Source organism: Trichomycterus rosablanca, chromosome 18 (assembly GCF_030014385.1).
Source record: "Trichomycterus rosablanca isolate fTriRos1 chromosome 18, fTriRos1.hap1, whole genome shotgun sequence".
NCBI classification, from domain to species: domain Eukaryota; kingdom Metazoa; phylum Chordata; class Actinopteri; order Siluriformes; family Trichomycteridae; genus Trichomycterus; species Trichomycterus rosablanca.
In genome coordinates this window covers 25,701,186-25,714,103 of record NC_086005.1, presented here as the reverse complement: position 1 = coordinate 25,714,103, position 12,918 = coordinate 25,701,186, and the positions used below count along the sequence as shown (strand labels likewise).

At 39.2% G+C, this 12,918-nt stretch overlaps 1 protein-coding gene across 5 annotated transcripts; it reads right to left on the bottom strand.

Moving 5' to 3' along the window:
• Positions 1 to 4,543: 4,543 nt before the first annotated feature.
• tmem218 (transmembrane protein 218) lies at positions 4,544 to 11,662 on the bottom strand. 5 transcript variants are annotated; one of them, XM_063014317.1, is made up of 4 exons: positions 11,639 to 11,662; positions 9,493 to 9,625; positions 8,496 to 8,598; positions 4,544 to 4,996 (listed from the first exon to the last, which is right to left on the bottom strand). In XM_063014317.1, the coding sequence occupies exons 2-4, from the start codon at positions 9,603 to 9,605 to the stop codon at positions 4,862 to 4,864; spliced, it is 351 nt and encodes a 116-aa protein (XP_062870387.1). In that variant the 5' UTR covers positions 9,606 to 9,625; positions 11,639 to 11,662; the 3' UTR covers positions 4,544 to 4,861. The 5 variants fall into 5 exon arrangements, with proteins under 5 accessions (XP_062870387.1, XP_062870384.1, XP_062870385.1 ...); XM_063014314.1 differs by lacking the exon at positions 11,639 to 11,662 and adding an exon at positions 10,091 to 10,195; XM_063014315.1 differs by lacking the exon at positions 11,639 to 11,662 and adding an exon at positions 10,100 to 10,187.
• Between the last annotated feature and the right edge of the window lie 1,256 nt (positions 11,663 to 12,918).

Below are 12,918 nucleotides of genomic sequence, written 5' to 3'. Positions count from 1 at the left end.
ATAAGTACTGATTTGCATGTATTGTATTTTTGATGACTTCATTTCAATAAAATCCCTCACCAAAGACTTGGGTTGCCATACCATGCAAACAAGTTACTTTAGTAAATACTGTATACCAAGTCCCTCATTCTTTATTAAAATATATTTACATCAGCTTTGATCACCAATATTACTGTTAAAACAGTGGTGACCTCTTCATTTAGGTCTACTCATCAGTGAGCACCCCTAAGATAAACATTCCCAACAATGCCCCACTTCCCTGTTAAGAACACCAAATGCCACACTTCAGAGCATCAGGGCTAGACGGCAAGCATCTATAGCTGCCGGCACTGATCCACAAATAAGGACGGGGAGTACTGGCTTTAGGATAATCCTGTATTTGGAAAGAGATGGGAGGGGTAGAAAGAGTGATGGGTGGTGCATGTGGCTGTGATGGCATCTCAGAGCCTCTCACAATAGGAGTAATGGTGCACGTCTGAGAGCCAGTGAGAAAATCCACACTTCTATTGCTCAAAATACATCAGCCATTGCCTGGGCAACCCCTGCTTTCCCATCTGAATAACCACAAGCTTTGTGTAAAGAAATGGCAACAAAATTTTACTTTCTGCATTTAGACTTTGCCTGCCCTTGCAGACCTAAAAATGTTTGTACATTTTGTCATTTGCTGATCCATCACTTTAAATTTAATAAAATATGAAGGATGCGACAAGGTGATGCACAACACAAGTACATCAACAACAGAACGGTCTAAAAGGAAGATCATTTCTCTTTTGAATTTTTACTTTCTGACAGAATCAAGGCCTCAACCCCCCAAAAAAATTACTGAAAACATGGTTGCTGTCAAAGGATTGCCAAATATCCATTACATACAATGAATCCAGTCACATTTTTAAGTACATGAATAATAGAGAATATGAATGACAGGAAGTGATTTTAGATTTGCTCTATTGGTCCACAAAGAGAAAAACATTTGTCCAAATCACCAAAGACCGCAGGTTCTTAGGTTAGGATTAGGACTGAAAGGTCACAAAGATGTCAGGACAGGGAGGCAAGACCAAATGGAGGAAAAGGAGGAGGTGGGAGCAGGAGTTCTGCTTGAGTGGATCACAAAGAAGCAAAGAGTCTTTGCTCCCTCCCATTTTTCTTTCTCTCCTCCCTTACGCCAAACCACAGTACCAACACCCACATCATGGCGTAAGACTTCTCTATCCCTGGATGTTCATCCCTCCTTCTCTTTCTCCATCTCTCTCACGTCTCTTTGTATGTCAAGCTGGCTGCACCACAAAAGCTCCCACTTAGACTTCCAATGAACGCTGCTGCCCTGCTTGCTTTGTTCCACTCTTTTTCCCACTGCTTGGAGAGAGAGACCCAATCAGCATGAAAACCGACCAAGACCAAAATAATCACACATGGAGAAAACAACATATAAATATAGACAGCAAAGTCAAATGAAAATAAAAACAATGTTGATATAGATGTGTAAATGAAAGACATAACAGTGTTACCTCAAAGCTTCTTTAAACAATAATACTCCCTCCACCATGCTTCACAGCTAGGATGCTTTTTATACTCACAACAAATAATTCAAACATTCTTTTATTTCTGCTTTAACCTGATTGCTTATGTGATCATGTATTTATTGCAAGGACCTTTGTACCTTTGAATGAGTACATTAAGATGCCAAGTGACACCACAATGCTCTTGTACAGTGGTACTCTCACCATGTGGTTGACTGACTATTAAATTCTATATATATTTTTGGAATGCTGTGGTTTGGTCAATCCATCTATGCTGCACCGGTCTATCCTCAGCTGCACCGGTTGCCTGTGATCGTGCTTCCCAGATATGTGAAATAGGTTACCTTGCCAATCATCCTGCTCCCCTCCATGATGCATAACTGTGTGGCACTGTTTAGCCGTAGGACCTTTGTGTTATCATTTATTTGGAGTCTGATCTTTAACGTTTCCAGCTCAAGCTGCAGGGTTGCATTTTGCAGTCATTTTTATGTTTTCACCACCACGCCACATTATCTACAAATTCACAGCTAACCTTTACCGTTTGCAACTTCATTACATGGATCAAACATAGACAGGTGTATACAATGTTTATTAATGCAAACTAGTTTAATTATGAGCTGTAAAATAAACAGCTACACCACAGGTTACTGCTATGAACTCCTGTTATTTTTATAATTTGATTACACACATTTTTTTTTAGAAAGACTAATATTCAGCTTTTGTACCTGTACATATTGCACTGTACATCAAAGAATGAAAAAGCGTTTGGAAACAAACACTACATAATCAGGGGCAAATACCAAAAATAAATTCCATTGACTATTCAATTGCAAAACAAATTTGCTGCCAACATTGATGAACAGTACAATCTGCTGAGATGTTGCTGCCATCAGAGATAGTTTTGTACCAACACATGCCAAAATATTTAGCCTTGCCATGTGGCTCTATCTGATTAATTTTTTTACATTGTATACAATATAAAATGACTGTAATTACTGACTTCTGATCAGGGTTGAAATAACTTTTGCATCAGAGCACATCTCCATTGATACCTACATTCCTACACCCAAGCATCCATCCAACCATTAGCCCTGCACCCAACGCTCATGATCTGACACCCAGCAGAAAGCCTCAGTGTTAAGATGTGGGCCGGAACTAATAGGATTGGATTTGATTCATTAGATTCTCTTTCATCAAACTGGTTGGAATTTCACTGCACGTCCTCCGTCTCCCCAAGATCCCAGATTTCCTTTCAGTATTTAAGGGTGTGAATGCTTGGCATGTAGGAGCTCACATAATTGAGGCCAGATATTAAATTCTCAAGCCTTGCATCAGATAGGCGGTCACGCATGGGCACAGGTCTGTGGTAAAGAGATATAGAGCATAGATGGCACCTGAGAGGATATGGAAAGCATATTCATGGAGAGCAGATCCAAAGATAAGACAAATATTAAAGTTCATATTAATATCTGGTCAAAATAGCCAAAATAATGCAAGGAAGACAAGTACATATTAATTGTTAAAGAACACAATACTGTTCCAACTTAGGAAGAGTTCAGATATCCATTTTTGATGGAAACCCCTAATTTTTGATCACATCTTTCTTCCTGCCAGTCTCTTACATTGCTGTTGGGTGCTTTTAACATTAGAATTTTATGCTGTTTGAGACACAGTCAAAGTGGTGAACCTTCAGGATTTTTTTCTGACAAGGCTTACGCTGTATGTATTAAATGAACTGCCAAGTATACAACTACTATAATTCAAAGCCCAATACTGAAACCCTCCTAGTGTTTTAAATCAGCATTTACTCAGCTAACAAGTTATGTTTTAAGAATCAGAGAGATATAGGGGCATTTAAAAATTGCATTTAAACTTAGGATTCGGTTGGTTGTTTATTTGTTCGAGGTAACTTTTAATAAACTACATTTCCCTTTTTGTCAGAGTTAAATGATCTGTGAGTTATTTACAGACTCACAGCCTATAATCTCTGGAAACAACCCTGAAAACACAGAAGTTTTTTTAGAGATCAGTGAATGAATGTAGTCTTTCATGAACCTGCCAATACTGCTTCAGGCATTTACAGCCATGTATCAACAAAGACTGAATGAAGCTTGTTAGTGTCTCTCAAACACGTGAAACCAGCCAAATCGAGACTCAATGAGAGTCTAAACCATCTCTTTTATTTGTTACTAACACTGAACCTCAGCAGGCTGCTAATTATATATTCAGCAAGTATTAAGTGCTCACATAGATTTACTTAAAGAAACCTAGATGCAAACTAAGAACATCCACAAATACACTATATGCACCCTTTCTTTTTATGTATGTTCCTCAGCCACAATGATTGCTAATGTGTAATAAATCAATTATATAAAGGACATGCTTCCAACTTTGCACAACTGTTTAGGGAAGTCCCTGTCCTGTTCCAGCACGATTGTGTACAGAGCAAGGTGTATAAAGACATGAAAAAAGCTCGCATTAAAGAAACTCCAGTGGCCTGCAGAGATCCCTGACCTCAGCCTCACTGAACAGCTTTGGAATGAACTGAAGCATCAATCTCGACTAACATCAGTGCCCAGCCAAGCAAATGCTATGTTGACTGAATGGGCACAAATTCCCACAATATACTTCAAAATCTTGAGAGTGGTTGTTGTTATAGCTAAAAAGATCACCATTTGTGTCTGAAATGGGATGCAAGCTCACGGTCATGTGTCCAAATACTTTTGTAACCATAAAGTGTAATCAATCTGCACTGCTTGACGTTTTGTAGTACCACCCTTCGAACCCTGAGAGTTTTGTTGCATTGTGTTAAGAGTTAGAGAGTCTGTTAAAGAATGCTTTGACTTTATCTAATTAGCATGTCAAATGGATGGAGTGTTGATGAAATTCTGTTTACGTTGTGCATAATGACAGAGCGGGGTTATAGGTTTCAAGTTAAGTGCCATGCTATTTTCCATCACACTAAATGAACTAAAACCACAGACTTATTAATAACAGCAAAAAACAATATAAGCAATTAAAGCAAATGCAATATAAAAGATAACTTTAATTTTTTTTTTAATACACAATTAAGAAAATAATAAAACACCAGTCTAAATGTACCAGCCTTAACTAAGCTGTTTAAGCACCCCTTAAACTAAAAATACAATACTCGAATCACTTAATGCTTTTATAGTAGCATTTTTTCCAGTTGAAGCACTATTGTATGTCTGAGGTCAGAGCAACAGCAGACAGGAACACTTTAATCTCTTGTACAAGCCTCTCATAAAGTCAAGGTTATTGATGCTGACTGTGCCAGGCTGGCCCTCTGTGTCCTTGGGGAGCTGGCATGTGCCTGGTCTGTTCTAATAAGCTCTCAAAGGCTTGGCATACACTGGCTCCACTAGGTGTAGGGGTAAGAGGAGAAACAGAGCCACCAGGAATATCACGCTCACAAGGGACAGGAGGACATAGCGGCCAATAAAGAAGGAGTCCACTATCTGCAACACAGCAGAGAAATGTATCATGTACTGTTATATAACATTTATATATCATGTACTATCATATATTATTATTAGACTACAGAACGGTAAATGATTTTGTATTCTCCACTAGAGGTCAGCAAAACTCCATGTGATCTCCTGCGATAGAGAGGCTGCACTGTTTTATCTGATAACACAATAGGACTTACCATTTATGTTAGTATGTAAAAGCGTGGACAAAACAAATAATAAAATATAAATTTATTGGAGTGTTAACCATTATTCCAAACACAGCTGCATATGTAATATATGAAAATTATCATTAAAACATTCTAATTAGAAAAGCAATGGACACAAGAATAGCTAACTGACACGCACAAGGCTAACTTCTAATTGTCCTGAAGCTACGGTCACAAAAATAAAAACAGAACTTTGGTTTTCTAAGAGGAAACATAATACTATTAATATATTTACCACTATAAAAAGATACACTATAAAAAATTTTAAATATATATTTTCTTTATGCATGTTCTCCCCTTTATCTCCCTTTTTTAGCGCATCCAATTGCCCCATTGCATCATGCTTCCTCTCCACCAATGCCAATCCCCGCTCTGATTGAGGAGAACGAAGCTAACCCACGCCCCCTCCGACACGTGGGCAGGATGCCATATGCATCTTATCACCTACACTTCGACGAGTGCAGTGCAGCTTAGCTGCGTGTACAGAGGGACACACCCTAAGAGCACTCTTTCTCATCTCTGTGCAGGCGCCATCAATCAGCCAGCAGAGGTCGTAATTGCACCAGTCATGAGAGAGAGAGACCCCACCTGGCTCAGTCCCGCCCAATCGTTGTTCATGTGGCCGCTCAGTCTCAGACGGCAGGCAGAGCTGAGATTCGATACGATGTATTCCAGATCCCAGCTCTGGTTTCAGCGTGTGTTAACAAGACCAAGTGCACTTTATCGTGCAAAAACTATCACTTCAATCATGCTCTCGTAATTCAGAATCAGAACGCCCCACTTTTAGCCCCAGCTAAAATTTGTCAAGAGTGAATAAACCTTCCAATGTGCTTCTCAACCACCAGATTTAGACATACTTATAAAACTTTATAAAACTATAAGGTTTTATTTTAAAGAAATGGGCCAATCTACCATCCAAATCATTTAGGCGTATTTGATATACCATCAGAAATGTTAGCATTCCAACAAGGTTTAAAACTGTTCTGTATTAGTTCTTTTTATTTTATTGCCAGTAATTTCTTTTATTCATTCCCTGTATGAGATATACATTTTAGAGAGGAACAAACAAACAAACAAACAAACAGAAAAGCCATATTGCATATAATACATAAACTCTGGCAGATGTTCACATCCAGATGCTCAAATCCAGACAGACTTTAGTAAGTAGAAACAGCTTTACTCTGTTCTTTATTAGAGCAATATGGAACAAATAGTCTAAACCAGTATTTGTAAACCTGTGGCAAACCCCCAGTGAGCCACAATGATCTGCAGATGGACGTCAGTTTACTTTTTAACTGCTGTCACTTATATTTGATAAACTGACACAAACCTACATCAATAAATGAATTATCCTGGTCAGGACCATGGTGGGTCAGACTCACTGGGTGAAAAAACAGGTCGCCACTCCATCAAAGGACACACATTCACACACACACTCAATTGTGAACACACAACTATTATCCATAGGACTCATATATTAAAATAATATAAAATAACAACTAGGCCAGATCACAGCATAATGCATGAACTACAGAGTGTGTATGTGTGTGTGTGAAAGTGAAGTGGAACATGAAACAGATTGTGTACATGAAGACAGAAAGACAGCAGAGAGTCAGTATATGTGTGTGTGTGTGTGTGTGTGTGTGTGTGTGTGTGTGTGTGTGTGTGTGTGTGAAGAGAACAGGGAAAGGCGTCGTCTCTGGTGAATGCAGTGTTCTCTCGTTTAACGCATCTCACTTTCTAATTTGCCAATTAGCCGGCTAGCGAAGCAAGGAGCGGAGGCCATGTTTTATTAATGCGGCATTGAGTGTGCCATGCCCAGATTCTGTTTGGGGCCAGCCTAATTGGCACTGTGATATGTTTTTGTACAACAGCAAGGGCTCCAGCATTTCTTATACAACAGATCGCCACTTATCAAAAGAAGCAGACGGTCTGCTTAAACTTTTAGCACAGGCAGCAGAACTGATGGCAGGATTCGCTTTGTGGTCCTGGGTGATTCTCACTGGCTTGTCTTAGACTGCAAGAGAAGCTGCAGTGCAGTGATTCTTCATGTATAAAAAGTGCTGATATTACATTTTCATATCGGGATTAATTATTAAATTGTTGCCAATGTAGGTACATTACATTGTGTTGTCATTTTTGAAATACAATATTTACTTGGGCTGTACACTGCTGGGCAACACTGTCATAAAAAATAAATCTTAAAGGGCATTTATGTAAACGGGTTGTACGAAAGAACACAGTGTTTAGCATTTTACAATATGCCAACCGAAGTCAGTTTTCTGCTTTTCTAGAGCTGCACTGGCCACTTTTTATTGCTTTACTATAAAGCTGCAAAACAGACAGGATTGCTTGCTAAAATACAATATATAAAAATGTGTCTATCTTCTGTAACAACACTATTACTTCCAAACTGCCTCTCAAAACAATATCAAATAGGTATATTTTTCACAGTGTAATATTTTTGCTGCAAACTGAAAGGCAAAGGGTAAACTCTGCATGTGTGTGTCTGTTGTAGGGGGCAGTTTGGCAGCGGCGGCAGTGATTTTGGCAAAAGCAAATGCTGCTGGGTGTTTGTGCTACTCTGCTGCAGCTGAGCGATAAACCTCAGCAGGTCTTTGTGTTCAACACACACACACACACACACACACACACACACACACACACACACACTTGACAATGCAACCAGCATGAGAATAGAAAATGTAAATTGGGAACAAGGTCATCTAACATTTTTGTGCTACTGGCCTGCATCCTGTCATTGTAGCGATGGAGCTTTGTTTTTAAATGTGACATTCAAACCTGTTGAGTAAAAATAAAATAAATAAAATAATGAAATACAAGGAAAAGTTCATGACTCGTTTGCAGTTAATGCAGCCGAACAGAAAACCAAAGAGAAACTAGAGTTTAACCCTCAAATCAAGTCATAATTGTAAGTCTATTTGGATAAATGCATCTGCTAAATGACCTAAAAGTAATACTTACCTTTTTTGAACCACTGACTTCCATATCACTGCTGTGTCTCAGTGGTGGAACCTACACATAGTAAATACACACCTTCTGGCTCTCACACCACTGAGCTTTAATAATAAATTTAGTCCCAGTACACTCACTTCGGACTGGACACAGCCGTGTCATTTTAACAGTGTTATAAATGCCATGTTATCTATTACTGTTGTCCATATAGTGCATGTAGACAAGGTTCAAGTGATGGATGGGAGGTGCAGTATTTAATCACACACTCGGGTCTACATCAGTGATGAGCATAAAACACTGACCTGTGTTTCTTTAACAAGGGATGGGACTTCAGAAGCTCGGGGGAAGAACACAAGAATCAAGGTGACTGTTAGAGCCAAGAACACCAAGGGAATGATGCCCAGCCTGATCAAAGAAAACAAAGTCACAATCATAGGCCATTAAGGAAAACGTTTTAGCTATACCATTACTAACAAGTACATAAAATTAATTATACATATATACTAAAATATATGATTTTAACTTTCTGTTTCAGCAAGGCCAAAACTTTACTGCACTTAGTACTTTGTGCAAACTATCCATCCAACATAACAGCCCAGAGTCTTCTCCTATAATGCTTGATAAGACAGGAATCCTGAGTAACAAATTTGGAAACATAACTAAAACTTTCTGGTTTATCCAGGCTCCCAGGTCCTTTTCTGTAGACTCAACACTCACCACTTAACTGACCATAAATCCTGGTTCAAATATAAAATCTGGAGCATCCAACTTTGGATGCTTGTTTGTGGCTACATGAAAAGACTTTCTTTTGGCACACATTCCAGATAGTTCTGGCATGAGGATGTTGTCTAATAGTATATTTACAGACTTGTTCTGCTAATCTCCAGCCAGTCTTCACTGTGGGGAAACATACAAGCTTACCACAAGTCGAGTGCTTAAAATGTTTTACATTATTGGCCTGACAATTAAAATATCATAATTTAAAATAAATAAAATAAAATAGCACAATTTAATTAGATTTTTGCAGGATTTGGGTGGATATGAGTGCCTAATTTTGCCATGAGATTGAGCAAAAACCACAGACATTTTTTATCTCCTTTTTAGTCATTTACTTCTGACTGTACAGCAGTTTATCAGCAATAAGAATGTAAGAGTGTTTTGCTAGAAGATACAACTGATTTATTAAATCTTAGGGGCCTTTGCACAAGATATAACCAAAAATATGTGGACACCTGACCTTAATAAATTCAATAGTTCACCATGCAGACGGTGCAAAATTTACCTGAATAATAAACTTACTTAGTTGGACCTGGTGTGCGTGAAAGGATGAGACTGAGGACCAGAGTGCCAATCCATATAAGAGCGATGAGGAACACACCTGTACCTACACCCAGCACCTGGGCCCCGCCCATCGCTCACCTGTACAAGGTATCTGTTACAGAACAGTTACAGCTGCATTACAGACATGAAGAGAATCAAGCAACATGTTTATTTAGACTAATTAACATCGATAACAAACGGTCTAGTGTTTTAGGACAACATGCTTATAAACAAAGGTAAAATATTACTAACCGTCACGGTGTTCCGTACAGTTGAACTTTTATCATCAATTTTTGTATTTATTTTATACAGATACACAAAGCAAACAAACCGCCTGCAAACCGAACCTCTTTTTTGTGTTTCAAAAATATACACACACAGTTTCCCTTAATTTAAAAAAGAACTCCAAGATAAATTGCAACTGTGTGCAACACTGTGATCTAACAGTTTAATCCGTTAGCCTAACAGCTAATGCTGCAGCTGTCTGAATCGTATTATAAATTTTTTACAACACCGTTATGTCCTGTGCATGTAAGAACAGACTACATTAGCAACGTTTATCTATATAAAAACATACTTTTATTACATAAAGTCAAACAAAATCCGCCATGTGAGCTTAATCCTTAAGACAAACCAGCTTTATGTTTTGTTTCTAGTTCCTACGATACCGTGCACTAGCCAATCAGAGCCGTCGTGTCGTCACAAAGGATTCTGGGAGTTGTAGTATATTACTTCAAGCTTACCACAGAGGCGTGTGGTGGGAGAAAACCGGGCTAATAAGGAATCCTACATGGACAAGATGAGCATAAATGTCAGAGATAAGGACTAAACCCAGGTCTTCAGGACCCATGTAGCTATGCTGTAGCTCTGACAGTTGTGCTATAATGATGTCCACACCCAAATATTAATAATACACATTATTTTTAAACAAACATGTTGGTCTATAGCAATGCTATTTAAAAATACCTTTTATTGGAACCAGTTCAGGTTTTGTGGGTGGAACTAGATGCTGTGTATTTAACAAATGCGCCCAATATACAAAAATAAATTTTTTAGCAGCTCCAGTTGGCCAGAGCACCGAGAGAAAACCCACACGGACTCAATGAGAACATGCAAACTCCATACAAAAAGGACCATGGCCACCAGGCTTGAGAATCAAACCCAGGCCCTTCTTGCTGGGAGGCAACAGCGCTACCCACTGTGTCACCCCAGCAAGAAACAGTTCGATGAATGACAGGTGGGGTAACTTCACCTGGTGTGTGACCTGAAAGGTGATTAGTTGCAAATTTAAAAATAGATCTGATTTTTGAAATGTTGCTTTGACTTAGATGTTGAGAGTCCTATTGAGTAAAATATTGCTGGAAGAAGTTGAATTAAATCTACAGGGTGTCCCTAAAGTCTGGACATTTATTCAACAACATTTTATTTCATTAAAATATTATTCAATAAAATTTTTTATGTGATTTCCAATATTTGTGGTGCAATATGTATGTGTGTGGGTATTTTAGCGAAAATATAGTTAGTTATAGTTAGTGATATTTCCTATGTGTCCAGACTTTAGGGACACCCTGTATTTAATTGTGACAAATTATAATGGTTTTGACATGGAGTGATGACGTTTTGTGGGAACTATGTCTTGTATTTTTCCATGCAAAAATATGCATACTGAAGGTCTGCACAGAAGTCATGCTATTGAGGGTATTATCAGCACAACAAGAAGAAAAACTTTCAGTACCTTTATTTCTAGGAGCATACAAATGTAATTAAAACATAATGCTAAAGACATGTCTCTTTGTTTTACAACTCCATGTCCAAAAAACTAAAGGATGCTTTGGAAAAATTACTCAAGCTTTTATGTCATTTTTTCTTTCAAATAAAAAAGTTAATATTATGTGGAATTCTGCAGGATTATTACTTATGAATAATAAATGACAGCCTCACTTTATATTCACATTTGTGTCACCATACAAAATCGTCAATATATAGAATTCATCATGCAAGAATAATATCCCATTTACCACACATCACACATAAGAAATTAAATTCATTGATAATGTGCAGCACATTTAGATACTCTATAACAAGTTTAAACTTATCTCACATTGTATTACATGAAACCATTTACCGAGTACTGGGTAGAACATGTAGCCTTTCTTCGTTTACCCTGTTCATTCATTTATTCATTTTGACTAACCGCTTCATCCTGGTTTTTCATCCTGGCCCAAGCTGCCGATGTGGGAACACATTTGGACAGGGTGGCAATCCATCACAGAGTGACACACTCTCATTCCCTCACACAGAGAGATAATTTAGAACAGCCAATACATGGCAAGCCTGATCGTTTGGAAAAACTATTGTACTTGAAAAAAAAAAACCACACAGACATAGAAGGAATGTCAACTTCCTAATATACAACAACTGGAAGTCTTTAGGTTACCTGTTACTGTGCAGGACACCCAGTCTGCCAGCTGCACAACCATAATGCCCTTCAAAAATATTAGGGCTTATCATTTTTTAGGGGTGGGGGTCACATCTGCCAGTTCATATATTGGAGAAACCTGCCCCTCTCCTCCAAATTCCTATGGAGAATTTATTTTTATTCATTAATTTTTACCACCCACTTTATCCTGGTCAGGGTTGAAGTGGGTCTGAAGCTGGCTGAGAACACTTGGCGCAAGGAGGGAACACATTTTGGTCACCAACTGATCCTATGGTAAAGCATACACCTTTACGCACTCCTTCACACCTACAGGTGCCAGTTTACCTTCTGCATGTTTTTGGGAGGTTCAACAAATCCAGTGCGTCCAGAGGTTACGCACACAAAACTCCACACAGACAAGGAGCCTGAAGCAAATACAGTAAGTACAATAGTGTTGTGTGGTACTCACTCGTACCACCCGCGTCTACACCAGTGACAGATATATCGGTGTGTACCGACAGGGGGCCCGCGGACTCCGCGCTTTACCCCGAACAGAAGCGCAGCGTCTGGCTCCGTGCGCTCCGGTACGCGGCTCTGAGAGGAAGGAACCGGCGGAGGTGTAGAAAAGGAGAGAGAGGGGTGTGAAAGGGGGGTGGAGGCGGTGGGCGGGGACTGACATGGCTCACGTCACTGGTTGTGTAGGGGAGTATGGGCTGTGCTGTCAGCCCGGTGTCAGTCTGATGAAGATTGGCATTCAGGTAAGCTGTCATTCATTTTCAGTGTCATGAGCGCACAGAGGCTAACACTCCGGCCTCTCTCTCTCTATCTCTCCCTCTCTCTGTTCCCCCTCTCTCAGTCCTGCTTACAACAGCCAGGACATTATTCATACAGACAGGGCCATGCACCGGGGGAGAGAGAGTGAGAGGGTGAGAGAATGAGAGTGAGAGAATGAAAGAGAGGGGTGAGAGAGCAGGAGAGAGACAGAG

What these genes read in the sequence shown, in the direction of transcription:
- tmem218 (XM_063014317.1), bottom strand. Translation starts at nt 9,605, where the DNA reads ATGGGCGGGGCCCAGGTGCTGGGTGTAGGTACAGGTGTGTTCCTCATC. An exon ending in CGCACACCAGGTCCAACTAA is followed by an intron (nt 8,599 to 9,492) that starts GTAAGTTTATTA and finishes TTCTTTGATCAG; the next exon opens with GCTGGGCATCATTCCCTTGG. An exon ending in CCCTTGTTAAAGAAACACAG is followed by an intron (nt 4,997 to 8,495) that starts GTCAGTGTTTTA and finishes GCTGTGTTGCAG; the next exon opens with ATAGTGGACTCCTTCTTTAT.